This window comes from Amphibalanus amphitrite, unplaced genomic scaffold, assembly GCF_019059575.1.
Source record: "Amphibalanus amphitrite isolate SeventyFive unplaced genomic scaffold, NRLGWU_Aamphi_draft 000380F_arrow, whole genome shotgun sequence".
Classification (NCBI taxonomy): domain Eukaryota; kingdom Metazoa; phylum Arthropoda; class Thecostraca; order Balanomorpha; family Balanidae; genus Amphibalanus; species Amphibalanus amphitrite.
The window spans coordinates 335,643-358,660 of record NW_024881874.1 but is presented as its reverse complement, the minus strand read 5'-3'; the positions used below and the strand labels follow the sequence as shown (position 1 = coordinate 358,660).

Genomic DNA, 23,018 nt, shown 5'->3' with positions numbered 1-23,018 from the left:
ACAGCTGACGCTCACAGCTGACCGCCCACAGCTGTCCGTCCACAGCTGCCACAGCTGACCGCCCACAGAAGACCACCCACAGCTGACCGTCCACAACTGACCACAGCTGCCACAACTGACCGTCTTAGCTATACTGGACTGCTGCAAGGTGCGCTGGAGATGTGGCCTGACGCGTCTATCATTCTCCTTGTCATTCTTTCTTGCCTTTATCTTTCCAACACAAGGAACTAAGCCGAGTGACGTAATCAGGTGAGATAGCCAGGTGAGGCTCTAGGCTATATGTGATGACTTTACTTCATTCGAAATGACTAAATGTCGTAAAACAAATCACAGTTTTACAGCTATCGACAGTCGACAGAAGCTGGGTATCGTAACTAACACAGCACACTTTGCCCAGCGGAGAAGTGTGTCGCATTTGACGGCACATATTTATGACGTCACTGGCCAGCGGTTGCCATGCAGTAACCGATGCAGGTGGCATGTAGGAAACTTGTTGGCGTATTCTCTATCTCCTCAGTGTTCGTGCCGACCCCCTGGTCCGACCTTCCAGCAAGGCTGTCTGCAATTCAGCTGTCAGTGGTCAGCGCAGTTTTCTGTGTTTGTGGGACAGCCACTTAGCTATAAGTCCTCGGTGAATGCGGTGTGTGGAATCCGTCTCGCCTATTTCATCCATCCTCGGCTCTAATGCATGATATTTTATCGGTTGACATGCAATTATTTTTACTACAGAAGCACATATCTGGCAATCTGCTATTTCAGCAATGTCTGTATCTCTAATCGCACCAAAAATCAAAAGTAGATAACACGAGTCCCAATTTCGATACCATCCGGGTTTGGAGCATAACAGGGTTGAAGCTTCGTTTCAAGAAATAGAGACAACAAAACAAATGCCATAAATACCTGTATGCTTGAAGTAGGCCATCATGTATCATTATTTCAATATGTGTCTTGAAGAAAGCAGACAATTCTGTTACAACATTTTGACATATAATTATAGTTAGTGTCATTATTCTGCACCTGAGGTATATGTAAGCGGTAAGAAACTTATGTACATAAACCCTTGCATACAAAGACAGCTAACGCTCAGCTTTCCACTTTGTGCCTCAAGACTTACCTTTCTCACAATAATACCTTGTTTATTAAACAATTTTTGTTGAAAGATGAGGTGTTGAAGCACTTTTGTACTTATATACCTCAGTGTAGCCCATAACTAAAATGAAACATAAAAACATTCGCTTAGACTTTGTCTGAAAATATCAAATGATAAGTGTTGTGACACGCGATAATGATTTAGTAGCACTGTCCTGCGGCGCTTATAATTTAGTTGCACTGTATCGCGGCGTAAACGAAACTCGCGCGCAATAAGTGTATTTTCGTGTTACGGACACGCGTCAGCTGCGCATTTTCTTTCTTTTGAGCCTACGCGTGGCCGCGGAAGGGCCAGTGGTGAGATTATGATGAATATTGTATATGATTATGACCAGATGTATGTATTCATGAGAGCCAATGTATTGTTAACCGTTTGTAGCGTGTAGAGATTCAGATAGGCCGAATGGTTGAAATAGTGTTCTCTTGTGTTGCAGGATACCTAGTTTGGCACAGTGCCAACTGCCAGAAATGACCTGCTAGACTGTGACGAGCTCAAACCATTCGGAACACCCGCGTCGACCTGTCTCAGACACCAACTCATTTATGTTATATTTTGTTTACCTTCATTCCATCATGCCTGTTTTTATTTTCTAATACACAGCAGCACTGACACGAGCGGGTTGTCACCGAGTCGGGCCTCAGATGGTCACAGTTCCGAATGAAGCTTTCAAGCAGTTTCAAGATGTCAGAATTGTGTGTCAGTTACGCAAGTCAATTCTGAATGACAGTTTCAAGATGCAGTTTCGGAGTGACAGTTTCACATCAGATGTCATGTTATTTGTCACATGTCAATCCTGAATTACCAGATCCTTTCCCTTCTGTCTCAGTATGAAATACTAGATTCTGACACAATTTCAGTCCTGATACATTGTATATATCCTAACATTTGTTACATCACATCAGAATAAGCACACACAGACCACCAGAATTCATCATCATGTCTTCGACAACGAGTCGCCTGAAGCAGAAGCGTGGCCAGATGTTGTGCAGACTTACCAGAGTAAGAAGGCGGGTGTCTGTCCTCATCAGCAGTCGAGGTTCCCGCACACAACTAATGGCCATGATGAAGGAACTCGATGATGCTCTGCAATGTGTTGAAGAAGTGAATGATGAACTAAAGATGTCAGTACCAGAGGATAAGGAGCTACTACAAGAGGCGGATGAATACATAACCTCGGCAACAAAGCAGTATGATGATGCATATGAGCGAGCTCAGGGCTATCTGAAGTCAAGGCAAGGCGAGCCACCCTCGGTGGCTTCAGATGCTGAGAAGTCTCAGGCCTCAGGAGCTGTCAGGAAAGCGGAAGTAGCCCTCCAGCTAAAACAGCAAGAACTACAGATATTGCAACAGAGGCAACAACGGGAGAGAGAAGAGCAAGAACTCAAGAGGAACAATGAGTTGCAGTCTGCAAAGGAAGCTGAAGACCTGGTCAAGTTGGAGGTTCGGTTGACCGCAGCAGCAGAGGACGACCTGAACTGGGACCGGAGGAAAGACTTCGATGGTGAAGCGGCAGCCACTGCAGACCAGGCTCATCGCACAGAGACAGGGAAGAGTACCCATGCTTCACAGTTACAGCAGCCTGAACCGTTGTTCCTGAGGAGTCTCCCACGCATCACACTACCCAAGTTCAGTGGTAGTCCTGGGGAGTGGCCCAAGTGGTATGCTCTCTACCGAACCCTCGTCCATGACCAGCCCCTAAACTCTACAGAGAAGATGGTCCACCTCCAGAGTGCCGTTGCAGGACCAGCTCAACAGATCATCAGCGGCATGTTCTATGAAGGACGGCTCTATGAAGATGCTTTGAGAGCGCTTGAAGACCGCTTCGGTAAGAAAGAAGACATCGTGCAGGAGAACATGAAGGCGATCTTTAGAAGTCCATCACCTTCTTCAAACCAAGACCTGCAGGGACTGGAGCGATTCCACTCAGCCGTGCACTCTGCAGTGACAGTTCTGCAGAATCTTGAGTATGACGGAGACCTCCATAGTACAGAGAACCTGCGCAGAGTGATCGAGAAGCTGCCACAGGACATGAAGTATGCGTGGAGTGAACATGCAGTGGAGATGGAGCCTCGCCGTGCTTCGCTGACAGAGTTCGACCAGTGGCTTGCCAAGCAGGTCAGGATCACCCAGAAGCTGGCTTCAGTGACTCTGACACGCCAAGACCGAAGGCAAGGAGGTTGGATCTCAGGTCCAGGTGCAGCGCAGAAAGCCCCAAGACAGAAACCAGTATCAGAGACGCGAGCTACACTGACCACAGGAACCACCAGCACGAGCCAGACGCAGCACTGTGTGTGCTGTGAAGGAGCTCACCCACTGAAGGAGTGTCCAGCATTCCAAGAACTGGACGCTGATCGGCGAGCTCAACTCGTGCTGAGGACAGGCACCTGCTTCGTGTGCCTCAAGAGAGGACATCGGATCAAGACCTGCGCGTTCAAGAGAGACTGTGGAATCGACGGGTGCATGATGAAGCACCATCAGCTGCTGCATGGCAGCAAACGAGTGACATCACCAGCGAGAGACAACGAGCACAGAGTCGTGGCCGCAGTCACAGAGCGGGAGCGGATCTCGGAGAGCGTGACGTTGCTGCAGGTGGTACCTGTGCGCGTTCACACCGAGGACGGTTACCGAGACACGCTGGCGCTACTCGATCCAGGGTCACAGACCAGCCTCGTGTCAGACCAGCTCGTCCGTGATGGTAACCTAACCGGAGATCAACAGCAACTCTGCATCGAGAACGTAGAAGGTCGGGGAAGCACCAGAAGGACCACCCGAGTTCAGCTGACTCTGAGTCCTCTCTGTGCTGGGGAAGACCCTCACTGCAAGATCTTCGTCCCTGAAGCCTTCTCGGTGCCAAGAGTTAACGTGCGCGTCCAAGAAATCCCTAACAAGATCAGAAACTGGGAGAAGTGGAGGCACCTCCACGGACTGCAACTACCAGATTGCACCAGAGGGACCGTAGAGATTCTCCTGGGTGCAAATGTACTGGAAGCAGTGCTACAGAGAGAGGCGAGGATCGGCAGCGCCGGAGAGCCGGTAGCAGTCCGAACGGCCTTCGGTTGGTCCCTGACAGGCACCATCGCCGGCTTCACTCCTGCTTCGACAAACCATCGACAAGTCATGTTCCTCCTCCGGCAGCAAGTAGAGGAGTGGTGGACCACAGAGGCGTTCGGCACGCGTTGTGACGTGAACGAATCATCTGCAGAAGATCAGCGGAGCATCAAAATCCTGAACGACACCGTCAAGAGAGGAGAGAACCGATACGAGTCCGGCCTCCTGTGGAAGAATGAAGACGTCAAGATGCCGGAAAACCAAGCCACCGCCATGGGGAGACTCAAGAAGCTGGAGAAGAGCCTGATGCGGGATCCCAAGAAAGCTGAAGCCTACGGAGCGGCGATCCGAGCGTATGTCGACGCCGGTCACGCGCGAAAGCTGCCCAGGGAAGAAGCTGAGAAACCGCATGAGAAGCTCTGGCTACTTCCTCATCACGCTGTAGTCAACCCCAACAAACCCAAGCTGAGAGTGGTCTTCGACGCAGCGGCCTCCCATCTGGGCGTGTCTCTCAACAGCGAGCTGATGAGGGGCCCAGACCTCCTCCAGAATCTGGTCGGGATTCTTCTTCGCTTCAGACAGGAGAAAGTCGCGATCGTGGCCGACATCACACAGATGTTTAATCAGATCCAGATCCGTGAACAAGACCAGCCAGCACTGAGCTTCTTGTGGCGTGACCTCGACTCGTCGCGAGAGCCTGACATGTACCGCATGCTCGTCGCGATCTTCGGTGCGAAATGCAGTCCTGCTATCGCGAACTATGTCCTACAGAAAACAGCAGAAGATGGCTGTTCAGGGACAGCGGAATCTCTGATCGCCAAAGAAGCAGTGTCAACTAGCTTCTATATGGACGACTTTGTGAAGTCTGAAGCGTCCGTAGAAGCAGCCAGAACCATGAAGACAGAAGTGACAAGTCTGCTGACCCACGGGGGCTTCAATCTGACGAAGTGGGTTAGTAGTGAGAAGACAGTGCTGTCAGACGTTCCAGACCAAGAACGGGGAGTACTGAAAGAAGAAGACCGCTCTCCAGGGAACCCGTACTGCACAGTGCTGGGATGCAAGTGGATCCCAGAGGACGACACAATCTCCGTCAAGATCAGCCGACTCTCAGTACCTGCCACGAAGAGAGGCGTGTTGAAGCAAGCTGCCTCAGTGTATGATCCCCTGGGGATGCTGACACCCTTCACTCTACTCGCCAAGAAGCTGATCCAGGACCTCTGGCGAGAGAAGTTCGACTGGGATGAGCCTCTGACCGGAGACGAGCTCCGCAGCTGGATCCGCTGGCAAGAAGACCTCAAGTACGTGGAAGAAGTCCGTATCCCGAGATGGTATCGCGCTCAGGGTCAGGAGTCAGAAGCTCAGTACGAGCTACATCTCTTCAGTGACGCCTCCGAGCACGCCTTCGGCGCGATAGCCTACGTCAGAGTGCTGTCGCATGGTACCAGCTACTGTCAGTTCGTCATGGCCCGCTCGAGACTGGCTCCGCTGAGACAGCTCTCCATAGTTCGTCTCGAACTTCAAGGTGCCGTACTGGCAACCAGAGTGGCTACCACCATCAAGAAAGAGATCGACTACAACTTAACCAGAATCTTCTTCTGGACGGACAGCCGCGTCGTGTTGCAGATGCTGAAGAACGAGAGTCGAAGATACCACACGTTTGTGGCTAATCGTGTATCCGAGATCCACGAGTCTACGAGCCCAGAACAGTGGTTCCATGTTCCAGGGACAGAGAACCCGGCAGACCTATGCTCCAGAGGTCAATCTCTGTCGACACTCAAGGAGGAAGACTGGTGGGACGGCCCGCCATTCCTCAGACACAGTGAAGAGCTCTGGCCTCCACAGAGCGACGCAGGAGAGCTCAGTGCAGACTGCAAAGAGCTCAAGCGACCAACCGTCTGTACGCTGCAAGCGGCAAGTCGCGTCCAGACTCAAGAGCTACCTACTGATTCAGCAATTCCGGATCCAGCGCGGTTCTCATCATGGCTGAAGTTCCGCCGCGTCGTTGCGTGGATGCAACGTTTCATCAAGAACGCAAGAAGTAAGGTCTCTGGGACAGCAGGGACCAGTGGACCTCTGCAAAGTGCAGAGATCGAGGCAGCTGAACTCTGCATTCTGAGAACAGAGCAGAGAAAACCGCGGTTCTCATCACCTCAGCACTTCTCCCACCTGTCACCCTTCCATGACAGCCGTGGACTACTGAGAGTGGGAGGCCGCCTCGGCCAGGCTCCGCTGGCGGAGCCCACGCGCCATCCAGTCATACTGCAAGCTGACAGCGAGATCACCAGACTGATCATCACAGACGCGCACAAGCGAGTTCTTCACTCCGGTTTGGAACGAACTCTCTGTGAAGTTCGAACCAAGTACTGGGTGGAGAAGATGAGATCTACAGTCAAGAAGCAGCTACAGAAGTGTGCGTTCTGCCGCAACCGCAGAGCCACCCCTCAGCCACCCAGGATGGCTGACCTGCCAGAGGCGAGGTTTGACATGCGACGACCTTTCAGCACAGTGGGCCTAGACTATCTCGGCCCACTGACAGTGAAGAAGTTCCGCAAGACGGAAAAGAGGTACGTCTTACTGCTTACCTGCCTCGCAACCAGAGCCGTGCACCTGGAGATGACCGTCTCTATGGACGCTGAATGCTTCTTGATGGCATTGAGACGTTTCATCGCTCGCAGAGGCAAGCCTCAAACGATCTACTCCGACAATGGGACTAACATAGTTGGAGGTGAAAGAGAACTCCGGGACCAGATCAAACGCTGGAATCAAGAACACATCACCGACACGCTAAGTCAGAGCAACATCAAGTGGGTGTTCCTCCCGCCTGCAGCTCCTCACATGGGAGGCTCGTGGGAGCGCCTGGTTGCGACCGTCAAACGAGCCCTCAGAGTAGTGCTCGGCAACCAGTGCGTCTCCGAGGACGTTCTTCTCACCGCCCTGGCTGAAGTAGAGTTCATGGTGAATGGCCGCCCTCTCACCAACGTAAGTAGCGACCCACAAGATCCAGAACCACTAACACCCAACCACTTTCTGCTGGGTGCTACTGACGCTCGAGAAGGACTACCTCCAGGAGTCTTCAATGACAGTGACCTAATCGGACGACGACGATGGAGACAGACACAGATCCTGGCAGACCATCTGTGGACCAGATGGCGCCGGGAATACCTACCATTTCTGGCTGACAGAAAGAAATGGAGACAAGAGAGCAGAAATCTGCAAGAAGGTGATGTCGTGCTGATGGCAGACACCTACAACACTCCAAGAGGTGACTGGCCTCTGGGCCGGATCATCAAAGTCTTCCCGGGATCGGACGGGCGAGTCCGATCAGCCGAAGTCAAGACTCGCAGCGGCACCTACACCAGACCCGCACACAAGCTGTGTCTACTAGAGGGCGCTGATGACGCCCGGCGACTGGTGGCGTGTGTGCCGGCCCGTCACTGATGGCGCCCGTCGCGCCCTGCTGCCGGCTGGCCCGGCGCGCGCTGCTGCCGCCGGCTCGTCGTGCGCTGCTGTCGCTGCTACTCACCTGCTGCCTCCGGCGCCCGCGCGCTGCGGCCGCCGCGCCCTGCTGCTGGTTATACCCAGGCCGCCTGGTTGTGGGCGGCGCCCGAGCCGCTGAACCGGTGGCGGTATCGGTCTTCAGAGAGACGCCGGAGACGCGACTGCTGCCCGTCAGTGTCCGTCGTACACTGCATTCCGGTGAAGAAGAGAGACTAATTTCAGTGATTGAGACAATCCGGTGTTTCACCCGTGTTCGCGTAATCCGTGATCGACTCGCCGCGCTCAGTGAATATGTTACTCGTGATTAAGTGATGCGTTTAGTTATTGCGTTCAGACAGCGACGCCTGCTGAGTTAGCATACCAGTGTGTATGAAGTTGGGGCTAGTGGAATGTTGCCTCAAGGCTCGCTGATTCCAGTACCGTGGATGGACCGCTGTGAGCTGCCGACTCTGCTCCTGATGACTGCAGGGTCAACCGTACAGATCAACCGACTGCCTCTACAGAGCTCTCCGAAGAAGTGTTAGCTGGCTGTGTCGATCGCTGTGATTTGTCCCACCGCTCTCAGAAGCACTTGTTGGACTCAGGTCGATATCGTGTTCCCGTATGTGAACACTGGCGGGGGAGGGTGTTGTGACACGCGATAATGATTTAGTAGCACTGTCCTGCGGCGCTTATAATTTAGTTGCACTGTATCGCGGCGTAAACGAAACTCGCGCGCAATAAGTGTATTTTCGTGTTACGGACACGCGTCAGCTGCGCATTTTCTTTCTTTTGAGCCTACGCGTGGCCGCGGAAGGGCCAGTGGTGAGATTATGATGAATATTGTGTATGATTATGACCAGATGTATGTATTCATGAGAGCCAATGTATTGTTAACCGTTTGTAGCGTGTAGAGATTCAGATAGGCCGAATGGTTGAAATAGTGTTCTCTTGTGTTGCAGGATACCTAGTTTGGCACAGTGCCAACTGCCAGAAATGACCTGCTAGACTGTGACGAGCTCAAACCATTCGGAACACCCGCGTCGACCTGTCTCAGACACCAACTCATTTATGTTATATTTTGTTTACCTTCATTCCATCATGCCTGTTTTTATTTTCTAATACACAGCAGCACTGACACGAGCGGGTTGTCACCGAGTCGGGCCTCAGATGGTCACAATAAGAGTTATGTACTTTTACATGATTGTGCATCAAGGACTTCTGATCAAAGTCAATTCAAGTTCTTCCAAGGATGAGCATTCGAGGAGAGGCAGCAAATATGAACGACATATTAACACGCGCATCGACGGGGGGCGGATATCCGCCCCCCCCCCTGAGGTTTTTCGCGAATAGCAGGAAAACCGCGGCGCGAAATTTGGTACGACTATTCTCTTATCAATTTTACACATGGTGTGAAAGTTTAAATCTCCTATCTTTTAAGGTCAGGTCACCAGGTCACTTTGAATGACCCAACCTCAAGTCACTTTTTTGCAACTTTGTCACCGTGCCAGAGCTACAATAGATGTCGGAGACCTTTGAAAGTCTCAGGATGTTATTAGGTCATTAGTAGCTACAATTTATATATCTCGGAATTTTGATATCGGTGACCTAAGGTCAGGTCAATTTCGGGAACGATTATAAGTCAATGGGGGAAAAATCAACTCCCTGTTTTTAAACTAAAACGGGTCGGAATGGCCCCAAATACCATACATGACTTCATATACGATCAACCTCCACTACCTTGAGGTCTGTTTTGCTGTTGGGCAGCTGCAAGGTCATGTGACGTCATCAAAGGTCACCAAAGTTTTTTTGCCAATAACTCCGTACAGGAACAAGATACAGCCGCGCGGATGGTTTCATTGTGTTCAGCTCGTCAAGACGCATCGAATGATATACATGATGACCTCGAGGTCGAGGTTGACCTGAGGTCAACCTTTGACCTTGACCTTTCGAGGTCAACATATATATCATTCGATGCGGATTGACAAGAGGATCACGATGATGCCCTTAGTTTGTTCCTATCTTGATTAATTCGAAACCTATTCGAGAAAAAAACTCTCTCCATATCTAGCGCCACCATTTTGACTTTTTCGACCCCTGTGACGTCATCTTTGACCTGACCTGAAAATGACCTTTGTAAAAATTGTAGACCTTGTCTGTGCGTATCCAATGCCGTTTACCGCATGTCGCTATCTTGCTTTGTTCTCGAGATCTCAGGGGGGGGCGGTCATCCGACCCCCCCGTCGGTACTAAGTTGGCGCAGACCCCCGTCGGTGCGCGTGTTAACCCGCGCCCCACTGGGGTCTGCGTAACACGCCCTACTGGGGGGGGGGGGGGGCTCTTCATAGCCCCCCCTCCTAACTCCGAAACTACTGGGCCGATCGTCAAAATTCAAACGGCGTCTGATAGCCCCGGAAAAACTGTCGAGCGAAACCTAATTTCATTGACCTCGAGGTCACCGATGACGTCACAGGTCAGGTCAAAGTAAAAATTATTAGCATTTTGGCTTCCTCACGTTTTGGGCTCTGGCCGCCGTCTTACAAGTCCGATCAGGCTCATTTTTGGTTCACACACTCGTGAACAGATGCTCTAGATACTCTGAGGGTACCAAACTTGTACTTTGATTTTCAGGTCAAGGTCAGGTCATCACAGGTCACGAAAATATTATGTCATCCGTCGGTCACGTGACACATGTTTTATGGTCCATTTAGGCCAAACATTTCGAATTTGATGTCGTCTGTGTCATTGGAGGTCATTTTAAGTCAAATTTAGCTCAGGTCAGGTCACTTTCAGGTCAAAAAAGGTCAAATTTTGAAGTTATAATTTTTCAACAAAAAAGGTGTCTATTGGATGCAGTTTGAGCTCAGGAACACGATGGTGCTATTTATATTGGCGTACGATGTCAAATTCGTGCTGAAAAATTTATTTGAAAAATTAATAATTGTTAATTTTTTGCAATAATGCGTATAACTTGGCCATTTTTGAAGATATTTAGCTAAAACTTGCTAGAGTTAGTCATAATAATTCGTTCTATCACATATATCCCGGTTTTTTGGAAAAGTCAAAAAGTTTAAAAAATGTAAAAATATAAATTTTGAATTTTATTATATAAAATTTTCGAAATTTTCAAAATTTCGAAAATCCGAGATAGCAGTTTGATAGCGCAATCTATTCTGAGTCCTTTCATGCAAAGAAATTGGATCTAGCTTAAAAACTGAGCTCTTGGGAGCGATTGCCGTGGTTCAATGTTTTGCGTCGAAATCGGCCGAACATGACGTCACTCTGACGTCATTTCCGGCTGACATATGGTAGGTATGAAATTCAAATTGACACAAGGTGTCAAATTGATGCAGCCGAAGGTGCTGAAAGTTTAGCGTCGATACGTCAAGCGGTTTTGAAGTTATTGCAGAAAAACGGGAGGGGGGGCTATATAGCCCCCCCCCCAGTGGGGCGCGGGTTAACGATGTAACGACATAATATTAACGACGTATTGATATGAAAGACATATAACGACAAAAGGTCGGGTTGGGTGCGTGTAAAATGAGTGTGTTCGTAAATAAACGATTTTCAGCCTATTTACACAAAAACGTTTAACTTCCTTCAAAGAAATGAACGAGGCAATACCTACTGAACAGCATCATTGTGTATGTATAGGCAGGGTCTGTACCTACAGAGACATGAATGGCCGCCACATCTTGTATCCGCGGCTTTGTCGGCAACTTACGCCACCCATCACCAGCTGCGAGCCCTGGACAATTAGTCCACCTAGCCCGCGCCCTGGTGTGGGTCTGAGCCACCTTCGCCCTGGTGGGGGGGGGGCCAAAATGACCCCCCCCCGTCTAACTCGAAAACGAAGAGGGCTAGGAAGACGCGGAAAAAAGCAAACGAAAGCCCATAACAAGTACGTTCGAAAGTATTTCAGTCATTTTTTCGCTAAGGTCAATATTGAGGTCGCTAGAGGTCATCATAGGTCAAATTTCAGTGTTTTCGGTGTTGCCGGACATATTCCGCTGTAGCTCGGAAACTAGAAGAGCTAGAGAGCCGCGGAAAAAAGCAATCGATAGCTCTTTTCAAGCTCTTTCGCCAAGGTTCGTCAGATTTGACCTCAGCTCAACGGTTTGGCCCACAGAGGTCATGCAAGGTCAACTTGGCAAATTTCGTTGAAAATGTTTTTAACTATAGCATGCATTCACGAGAAAATAGAGAAACGATTCATGCACCATCGTGCTTGGCTCGTCGAGACGCGTCGAATGATATATAGTTTGACCTCGAAAGGTCATTTTGAAAATTTGACCTCAGGTCAAGGTCATGACCTTACCGAAATAGGTCATGCTGCATATCATTCGATCCGCATTGACGAGACAAACACGATAAACGTCGAACGGAGTCTCTATCTCTATTCAATAACAAGTAAGTGCAGAAAAACCGCTGGTGACCTCTGGTGACCAGGGAGATGACCTAGCGTGACCTCAGCGAGGTCACAAGCAAATGGTTTCACATGGGCTGTGATTTGCTGACCCAAGACACTTCAATAACGAAATATAGGAACAATCACGCCCGATTTAGCTGAAAAACAACTACTTTTCGATTCTCCCATTGACTTATAATGGGGAGCAGCGATGACCTGACCTGACCTTAGGTCACATTTATAAAAAATCCGAGATAGCCATTTTGTAGAGCTGGGTGACATCTTCAAGTACTGTAAATTTTACATCGATCGGATAAAAGCTGTGCCTTTGAGAGAGCTTTGAACTTTTTTAGAGGTGGTGTCAGTTTTGGTGACCTTGTGACCTGACCTGACCTGACCCGAACCCCCCAAAAAAGGACATGATGTAAAAATGTTGAATAAACAGCTATACAAAGTTTCAGGGCGCTAACTCAAGTGGTTTCTGAGTTATCGCTGAAAAACCACAGGGGGGGGGGGGGCCAAAATGGCCCCCCCCCCACCAGGGCGAAGGCTAGAAAAGTGGACACGGAAAGGTGAGTTTGGCGTGTGTTTACTGTGAATGAATAGGCAGCTTGGCTGGGCAGTGGGCACGTTTGTCGCTTTCCCCTGTCCACATACAGACTTGTGTCGTGCGACGACGAGTGTCACTCAGCACGTTAGGCCGCTGCTGGCCATGCAGCCAGGACATTTCCGCTGAGTGATTTGGTATCTTTCATTTGAAATCATTTGCCGAATGCAAGGCTGGGTGCACATTTGCGCAGTTCCGAGCGGCCTGTCGGAAGCTGTTAGCGTCGCTATATGCCATCAACTGCCAGAAAGGCCAACACCTCTGTCCGCAAGCTAAATATGGTCCACGTATGCGCTAAACACATGGTAAACTGCGGACACTGCCACGCATTTCGCGTGTTATGTCTGTGTAGGTGACTCCCAGTAATGAGTACGCCGCGACTTGGTCCACCTTAACCCGCGCCCGGCTGGGGGTCCTGGATTTCCACGCCCTGCTGGGGGGGGGGGTGTTTGAACACCCCCCCCTTCTAACTCGGCTCCCGGGCCACGTAGCGATACGCGGAAGGCGGCGTTCGAAAGAGCGTCAAAAATAATGAGGAAATCACTTCGGTCAATTTTTTGGTCAGGTCAAAGGTCAGGTCACCAGAGGTCATTGAAGGCAAATTTTCGCCGATTTCCAGGTCGAATGTCGAAAATTTCCAAGAAGCCAACGCATAACTCGGGAACCAATAGAGCTACAGCGCCGCGGAAAAGCGCATTCGATAGCCCTATTAACGCCCTTTCTGAGTAATTCTCTCAGATTTGACCTAACGTCAACGGTTTTGCCTGCAGGGGGCAAAAACTGCAAAAATAGCCGATTTTTTCGGAAACAGTTTTTCTGCAATAACTTTTGACCCAAGCATTGTACGAGCTTACTTTTACCGGCATCGTGTTCCTCTCGTCAAGACGCATCGAACGAACTATAATTTGACCTTGAAAGGTCAACTTGAAAATTTGACCTCAGGTCAAGGTCATGACCTTACCGGAAAGGGTCATGTTGCATATCAGTCGATCCGTATCGTCGAGCTGAACACATCTAAGGCGTTTTCATCGCTCTAGCATGCCTCTATCAAAAGTTATTTGCGAAAAACTGTTAGATACCATTCGTGACCTAAGATGACCTCAGGGCATAAACAGGGGTCACAGACACCATTTTCATGTTCAGTGTGTCTAAACCACTTGTAATTCAGTGTTTGGGAGTGTTTATAATGTCTTTCGTCCAAAACAGGCGCATTTCAATTTTCTCCCATTGACTTATAATGGTGAGGTCGCAAAATTGACCTGACCTTAGGTCATCGATATCAAAATTCTGAGATATACATCTTGTATATGCTAATGCTCTTAGCAATCGCTGAAAGTTTCAAAGCGATCGGTCACTCGGTGTAGCTATGACAGACATTGAAACTTTTTATGAGGTGAGGTCACTTCGAGTGACCTGGTGACCTGACCTTGAATGACCTTGGTCTGAAATTTTCACAACATGTGTAGAATTGATGTATGATAAGGTGTACCAAAAACGGCGGCGCTCCGCGCCGCCGTTTTTGAGATATTCGCGAAAAACCACAGGGGGGGGTGTTCAAACACCCCCCCCAGCAGGGCGCGGGTTAACCGTCCTAGCTGGTGTTCGTGACGGCAACTCGTTTGCGCCTGGGACATAGCCATACAAGTGTTCGGAGCACCCTCCCATTCACCCCTGGCCGTCAGAACAGACAGTCGCTCTCCCCCAGGCTGGGCCAAAAAAGTACCGGGTACGCCGAATCACATGTGTCTCTCAAAGATACACATCGGAAACGGCCCAAGTACCAGAAACTTCACGGCTTCAAGGTAATGAAAGTAGCAGAATTCACTACAAGGCTTGAGCACGACAACCCTAATTAACAAAACAAGTTATCCATCAAACAGGGGTTTGACAACAAAACTTTGCAAGAAATAGATAACTGCAGCTTATGTAGTTAGTACGAGCACTTGCTTATGTTGAATATCACAACTGATACACCTTAACTTCCCACCATCATTCCTGTTTCATTCATTCATGCATTCGTTTATGCATTAATTAATTAATTCATTCATTCATCCATTCCTTTATTCATTCATTCATTCATTTACGAGTATTTTGCCTTGTAGGTGATGTTGCATTGATAATCATATGGAAATACAAATATTACTAGAAAACTTATTTTCTTTCAAACCAAGAATTTACATTAAGAAAGCATTAGAGTTAGGTTAATTGTCTTAGTATAGAAATTAAAATTATCAGGCTGGGCGCGCATCACCATGCTTCCAGCAGCTCATTAAACATCATTGAACATCATTTTAATTCAATATGTTTGTTTTCTAACGATGGCAGATCACTTCAAGTGCTGTACCGAAAAGCGCATGTGAACAATGGGAGAAGCTTGTCAAATAAACAAGCTATAACGTATAACTTATTCAAAATGATCAATCTACTAACAAGCAACAACCGGTTTCATATAAAGGTTTTAACAATTGTCTTTTAAGGTTTGAACGTAACAATTGTGCATTATTGTGCACGATTGCTGTGTAGGAGGCAGTTACAACTACTGAAGTTTCCGAATGTTAATTAGGACTTCCCTACAAGATTGATCGGCATGATCGGGCTCCTTTGCTCAAGCTAGTAGCATTGTTTGGCTATACCTCACCGAGTCACAAACATTAACAACAATGATTTTTATTGTCAAAGGTAGATCGAAAGGCGTTAACATTTGTTCATTTCATTGATTGTCTCTTGCACAATAGGGAACAGAAATTACGCAAGGATTTACAGACAGTAAAACAAGTCTGTAACGCTAGTATCACAATGAGCTCGTGTTGCCCGTAATGAAAATGTGTGCATGACTTATTGCATTTCATGTAGCCCGGAGAGACGATCAGCAGGGCTGAGACAATTCCAGACAAATACCCGAGAAGATCCCATACCTACATCATTCTGTAACTCCAAGGAAGAGCGTCTGACTGGATGAACTCACACGTCCTCATGCTAGCCCAGACGCTACACCTGTATTGTCCTTGCCCGAGTTGAAAGGCGCCGCCGCCGCCGCCGTCGCCGGCTGGCCGCGCAGGTGCGGTGCGCACGACCGCCGGGGGGAGGGGGGGGGCAGGGGGCGGTCACTAGAAAGGGGAAACCGCGCTGCGCCGACTTCGCGGCCCCGGTCAGTGTGAGTGGCCACGGGCCGAACCACCAGGAAGTTCCCGCTCGGGGAACATTCCGCCACTCATGTGGTGTCCTAACCGACGCGGCCCGTCGGCTGGCCCGCGACGGTCGGCGGGACCGGCGGTAGGCAACCGCCAAGTCCGGTATACGCCGGCCATTTTTCGGTGGGAGTAGGATATCCCGCAGAGCCCCGCGGGTCCGGCTCTTCAAGGCTAATCAACCAGTTAACTGCTTGTAATGAGCCTCTGTGTGTGTTTCTATGTGCTTTACGATGAGTCGAGTGGATTGCTTCGAAGCAGTTCTTGTGGTTTTTCGCAGAACGAGTGACTTATTGGAGAAGCATGCTTATTGCAAGAATAGCTTCTCAGTTCCATCCACAATTTTCTGCAGCCGTTGCTGTAACAGATGCAGCTCTTTACCGGGTGCATAAATATGAGCAATACTCTGGATATGAGCAGATGAACTTGGACAGTGCCCGCATTAACCCGCGCCCGAGTGGGCCTCTCAGGCAACCGCCTTATGGTGGGAGTGGGGTGGGGGGGGGGGGGAGGGCGCGTATTTGGCCACACCAGGTTATCTTGGTATGAAAGCTAGAAAGACGCGGAAAAGCACTTGAATAAAGCACTAGGATCTTGCAAGGTCAAATGGGTTATTTTTCAATCAGGTCATCGCTGAGGTCATCAAACAAAAAATCATCATGAATTTTGGTTCCCGATTATGACAATTTTTCACATATCAGCGCCTAACTCGAAAAATACAGCTACAGCGGCATGGAAAGCGCATTCGATAGCCCTTTCAAAGGTCTTTCTGATTAGAGTTTCAGATTTGACGTAGGATCAACAGACAACAGTCCAGCCTCTAGAGGACAACTCAAAATTGGACGTTGTGTAAAACGTTTTTTTCTGCAATAACTTTTGACACCAAGCTCGAATAACGTTGAATTTACCAGTATCGTGTTTCTTTCGTCGAGACGTGTCGAGCTTCGCGTCATGACGCGTCAATACGTTTAACGGAAAGGTCAACTTCGAAATTTGATATCGGTCAATGCCATCGAAAAGAAAGGTCATGTTGCAATCAGTCGATTCGTATCGTCAAGCTGAACGCATCTAGGGTGTTTTCATCATCTAACATACCTCTGTCTAAGGTCATTATGAACCAAAACTGTTGTAGACGTTTCATGAACTGATATGACCCCAGGGGTATAAGGTATAACAGGCTGTCATGGGTGCAATTTTTCGATTTAAACTGTCATGTTTAGTGTTAAACTGTATCCCGATGTTTGAGTGTTTTCGCCGAGAGAAGAGCCGTTTGCCTGACTCCCATTGACTTGTAATATATAGGGGTTGCAAAGTTGACCTGCCGGTTTTTGCCTTTGACCTTGACCTCTGACCTTGAAAATTGACCTGAGGTAAAAAAAAAAATAGGTGCTTCAGAATCGTCTCGTAAGGACCTTTCGTTTGGTATCGCTTTTATTTCCTTAGCTCTCTTATTTACGGAGTTAAACAGGGGGTGGGGGCGAAAACGCCCCCCAGGCTGCGGTGGTTGGGATTACCCCCGGGACCGGTCGGGTTATTGGTCTTACTATGACAAACTGTTCACAAATTTTCCTAGTGTTGTTAACTGAAAAACATTTGAGTCAGTGCATCTATCGTCACGGGCTTCGTCCCCGGTTTCTGATCAGGGCGTCATGCACGATTCAGTCAGTCCCCGCACGTCAACCTACCAAGGGGCCTCTGTTCGTCCGCTCTGCCGGGACTATCCATTGCGTGGCCAGGTCGGAGGTCATGTCGCCTGGTCAGAGGCTACATCACCCTGTCAGAGGTCAGCCGCTGACGACCCGGCCCACCCCGGTTCCTCGTAAACACCGCGCACGACGCCCTTCCCCGGCGGCCGGTCGGCGGCGGGGTGTACCGGTCCGATATGAGAGCACTTCCGGGGGCGTGTCCCGTCGACTGCCGTCGCCGTGCCGGTGGCCACGTCGTGGTCAGTAAAAAGTGGGGGTGTCGGGTGCGGTGGCGGTCACGACCCGAGCTGGACAGCTCTGCTGGGGGCGGCGCAGCGGCAGGGGCGCGCACCAAGGAGGGAATGTGCTAGTGATGTCAATTACAGGTATAGAGAGAAGCCAGTACCAAACCAATTAACTTCCATCCAGTAGCATGGAAAATACCACAGGCGGACCAGCTCGAAACTTTGGAGAAATACCAGCTATTTACCAACTTTCAAGAGTCTTATGCACTACCAAGGCTTCATAAAGCCAACAAAATATCGAAAACATATGGTTCAAAATTACCAAAGTCCAAGTTGGGATCGGTTTGGCATACCAAAAAGCTGGTATCTGATTGACATGTCTGGTATATACCCCCACGTGCATGTATTTCCATGCGGATTCATAGTTCTGCAGTGTCTATGCAGATTCACGGAAAGGTGTCTCGTGGAAGGCAATCCGTGATCGATCTTCAGCTGAATAGAGGCGAGACTTGATTGCATACTGTTGAATTACTCACAGCGTTAAACGTTGTTATATCGAGAAGCTGTTATATTGGTTTTACCACTGTGTAACATTTATTGCAGTGGTTGCTCGATGGTTTTACCCAGCCAAAGAAAAACGTCAGCTTAGCTCAACCCTGAGTGGAAGAGATGAAAGCGCCCATGAGCAGGCTTATCACAGGAAGGATAAACGATCGCTGAGTATAAATGACAGATCGGATAAAAGACATTTCTTTTACACGCCTTACAAGCTCTTTGCTGATCTACATCCGTGAGAACATCCTATACACGCTGCACAGAAGTCCTGATTACAAGTAGCTCACTGCTTATCACAAATGCTGTCCTGATCGCCTTTGCCGAAATGGTTATACCCTGCAGCCTTCATAACATGCTGAAAGTTTAAGTACTGCATAATAACTTCTTAATTATAGATAAGTGTTATCACTTGATTTTCAGCTTTATGTCGTGCAACTTAAAGAGGACAAACATTGCCAGATTCTTCCTAACCTGATAAACTGATAAGATTATTGCGGAACATCAAATAGATGCAAACGCGGACCCTGTTAGGCAAACCGATACTTCGTACATAAAAATCCCACACATGAAAGCTCGCGATGCAGTGATGTCTGCACATTACACAATATTATGCACATCCTTTTAAAGCAAACCGTCTATCGAAGGACGATCACCATATCGGGAGATCGAATGGGTCGCGGGACATGCACATCAAGGCTATAGAACTCCTGCACATGATCCGCCCACGCAGCGAACAATTCAGCAACCAAACAACTCGGGGAACGGAGCTTCAGCGAGGCATCGGGTTGCCGCGTCGGCCGCCTTTGCCCGGCCGGGATTACGAGGAGAAAAGTGGACACGATAACCACCATCACGCCATTTGTAGCAGCCCACCAGTTAATACAAGAGTGCGCCGGTAGGAGCCTTGGCCACCACAATGCTCGGATGGCAGGGCAGTCAGGCCAAATGGAACATGCACTCGCCCCTTTTACACCGGAAAGGTCAACATATGGCACAGTAAGGCGGCCCAATTGTTTGCATTTTTCGGTCTAGGAACGCGGTAAAATGTAATACATTGGCACAGGGTATGAGGGTACAAAGTGTTGCCTGGCTCGCCGGCGAAAAATGTCAATTAGTACTTTTGACAGGATGTGACCAGCCGGGCGCAATTCATTGGGGCGAGCCGTTTTCCTTCCGGGTGGCGGCACTATTTGATTTCGTGCGACCAGTCCATCTTCGTACGCTCACAAAACATGACAGAACTTTGATCACGAACTCATGAGTTCGAAATGGAAAAGTTTGACTGACTATTTCAATGCCCCAGGTTGTGACACTGCATGATTCATTCATAAAAACATGCACCGTCTATAAGAATCTAGTCACATAAAGAGTGGAGCGAGAAATGCAAACAGGCATCAATGAAATGCTAGAAGGTAGAAGGAAGTTAGAATGGTCGAAAAACTGAGGTAGATTAGACATGAAACCATTCCATCTCATCGCATCTGAGCAGTGAGCAGCTATACTTGTTGGGAAAGCAGTCAGGACACGGAACAGCCACCAGTGTGCTTCGTTCTCAATGATTATAGCAGCAACATACAGCATTTATGTGTGATGTTCAGAATAGAAATATAGGTTAGGTTGTGCACAAAATTCAAACGTTTTAGAGCATATGAATAAAAACATTTAAAGGACGGGCTATCTGGCGAATGCACCAAACTTATTGGATAAAACCTTACCAACTCTTTTGACGACAAATATCCCCATATTATGAATTTATTTAACCTGGCAGGCGGTGGGCCTCCCAGCCACCTTCCGCGCGGTGGGGGGGGGGGGGGTTGCCCCCTCGTATCTCCGAAACTACTGGACGGATCCGAAAAATTCAAACGGCGTTCGATAGCCCTGTCAAATTTGTCGAAGGAAACTAAATTTCATTGACCTCGGGGTTACCGATGACGTCACAGGTCAGGTCAAAGATTAAATGTTTCACCGTTCACGGCGCTTCTAGAGAAAGCGCTATAACACCGAGTAAAACGCATTTTGTCGAAAATCAGCGATAAGGCGTCAGTTGTCTAGTACATATGTTGCTATTAGAGGTCACTGGTCATGCCAGGTCAGGTCACAGGTCAGGTCACCAAAGGTCACCAAGGGTCACCACTTGAACCCAACTTTACTAAGGTTGTGCGATGCATGTTTTATGGCCAGTTTTTCATTTCCAGCTCAATGGTATTGGTTATAAGACCATCATGTACGGTTTAGGTCACTTTCTGGTGGAGGTCAGGTCAAAGTCAGGTCAAAAAAGGTCAAATTTCAAAATTGATATTTTTGCATAAAATGGGCATCGATTCGATGCAGCTCGTCACGGGGAGTCTAACGGTGGTCTTTGTTTTGCGCTACGAGGTCTAGAATTGCTAAAAATTGAGTTTGAAAATTTGACGTCATCAATTTTGAACAGTTTTTTTTTTTTGCTATAACTTGGCCAAAAAAGAGGTATTGATCTCAAATTTGGTATGTAGATAGAAGGCGGTAGGGACTATCACATATCTTCCGGTTTTTTCGAAATCCAAAAAACTTTTTGGATATTTCGGCTATTATTTTCAAAAAATATATATTTTTTGATTTTTGGGGTCAAATTCCAAAAAGAAATCGAAAAACCGAAATGGCAGTTTTGTAGCCCTCTTAATTCCACACCTTTTATGTTGAAACATTTTTATGTATCTCTAAAGCTGTAGGCCTGACAGCTCTTCCCACGAAACCTTTTTTGGGTCGAAAATGGCAAAAATGACGTCACTCTGACGTCATTACCGGCCAACCCATCATAGCCTTTGGAAAAAATTTTTGTTCACCATGTGCGCTAGCTACTCCCGGGAGGGTACTGAAAGTTTGGTGACGATCGGCGCAGCGGTTCTCGAGATATATCGAAAAAACTAAAGGGGGCAAAAAATGCCCCCCCCCACCGCCTGGAAGGTTAAGCGTGTAATCCGCCACTTACTCAATACAAAAATATGGAAAGGCGCCAATTATGTGCACGCTCAAATACCTCGAGTCATCATTCTAGCCCACATGGTCTCAAAAGAAGAGGTACATACATACAGGTCAAAAGTTATTTTGGTCAAGGTCATGAAATATTAACCTTAACCCGCGCACCGACGGGGGTCCGCGCCAACTTAGAACCGAAGGGGGCAGATATCCGCCCCCCCCCCCCTGAGATCTCGAGAACGAAGCAAGATAGCGACAAGCGGTAAACAGCATGGGGTACACACGGACAAGATGTACAATTTTTACAAAGTCATTTTCAGGTCAGGTCAAATATGACGTCACAGGGGTCAAAAAGTCAAAATAGTGGCGGTAAATATGAATAGTTATTCTCGAATAACTTTCGAAGCAGCCAAGCTAGGAACAAACTCATACACGTAGCACTATCGTGGTCCTCTCGTCGATCAGCTTCAAAACATATCTATGTTGACCTCGAAAGGTCAAAGTCAAAGGTTGACCTCAGGTCACGTGACCTCAAGGTCATCATGTAATATCATTCGATGTGCCTTGACGAGCTGAACACAATGAGACCATCCATGCGGCTGTATCTTGTTCACGAAAAACCTTTGGTGACCTTTGATGACGTTAAATGACCTTACAGTTGCCCAAGAGCAAAGAAGGCCTCAAGGTAGTCAAGGTTGATCGTATATGAATTGATTCGTGGTATATTAGGCCATTCCGACGCGTTTTAGCGAAAAATCAGACAGCTGATTTTCCCCATTTGATTTATAATGGGGAAGGTCAAGAAACTGACCTAACCTTAGGCCATCGATATCAAAATTCCGAGAAATAGAGCTTGTAGCTACCGATGATCTCAACATATCCTGCAACTTTCAAAGGATTCCGTCATCTAATGTAGCTCTGACACGGTGACAAAGTTGCAAAAACGTGATTTGAGGTCGGGTCATTCGATTTGACCTTTAAAGGTAGGAGAGTCAAAGTTGCACACAATGTGTAAAATTGATGGGGGAATAGTTATGTAAATTTCGCGGCACTACGCGCCGCGGTTTTTCCGCTGTTAACGAAAAACCTCAGGTGGGAGCGGAATGCAGATATCCGCCCCCCCCCCCCATCCCCCCGTCGGTGCGCGGGTGTCAAAATTAAATAAGAGTAATGCTGAAAGTTTCATAGCTGCCAGCAATTTTTCTTAATGGAAAAATACAAGGGAGTCAGTCCGACCACCTTGCAAGTGCAAGTAGCAAGTAGTAATTATATTTTCATTGTCTGAAACTATTTAACAATCACTTATTTCAAACTGGTCGCTGCCGAATCGTGAAGTGCCATTCGGATAGCAAACACCACATCCTAAAAGACAGAATACATATTTTAAGCCTGAATTAGGATTTTAAACAGTTGAATTGCTCCGTTTTTTTTTGTGTGTGTTTAGTCATGTTTAGGCATGTTCGTGAGCTGAAAAGATCGCCTTTTCTACCATACTCGTGTCTGATATTAGTGATGTCAATTACGGAAAATCGGAATGCCGATACCAAACCAAATACCAACCAAAACCGTGGAGAAATACCGAAACCAAACCAACTTGGGAACATGAGGAAAATACCAACTTTTTACCTATTTCTTAGCAGCCTCTTAAACATTAGCGAGGGTTCATGATACCAACAAAATACCGAACACATTAGGATTGA

At 48.1% G+C, this 23,018-nt stretch overlaps 1 protein-coding gene and 2 long non-coding RNA genes across 3 annotated transcripts; all 3 read left to right on the top strand.

Annotated features, from left to right (window-relative positions):
* The first annotated feature begins 1,273 nt into the window (after nt 1–1,273).
* Nucleotides 1,274–1,759, top strand: LOC122390050. Its single transcript, XR_006258059.1, has 2 exons — nt 1,274–1,446; nt 1,584–1,759. It is a non-coding gene; the product is annotated as an uncharacterized LOC122390050 (long non-coding RNA).
* A 510-nt stretch (nt 1,760–2,269) lies between these two features.
* On the top strand, nt 2,270–7,289 carry LOC122390031. Its single transcript, XM_043382601.1, has 2 exons — nt 2,270–7,177; nt 7,254–7,289. Exons 1-2 carry the CDS (start codon nt 2,270–2,272, stop codon nt 7,287–7,289), a joined length of 4,944 nt encoding a protein of 1,647 aa, XP_043238536.1.
* A 7-nt stretch (nt 7,290–7,296) lies between these two features.
* Nucleotides 7,297–8,813, top strand: LOC122390049. The gene is made up of 2 exons (XR_006258058.1): nt 7,297–8,500; nt 8,638–8,813. It is a non-coding gene; the product is annotated as an uncharacterized LOC122390049 (long non-coding RNA).
* Nucleotides 8,814–23,018: the final 14,205 nt, after the last annotated feature.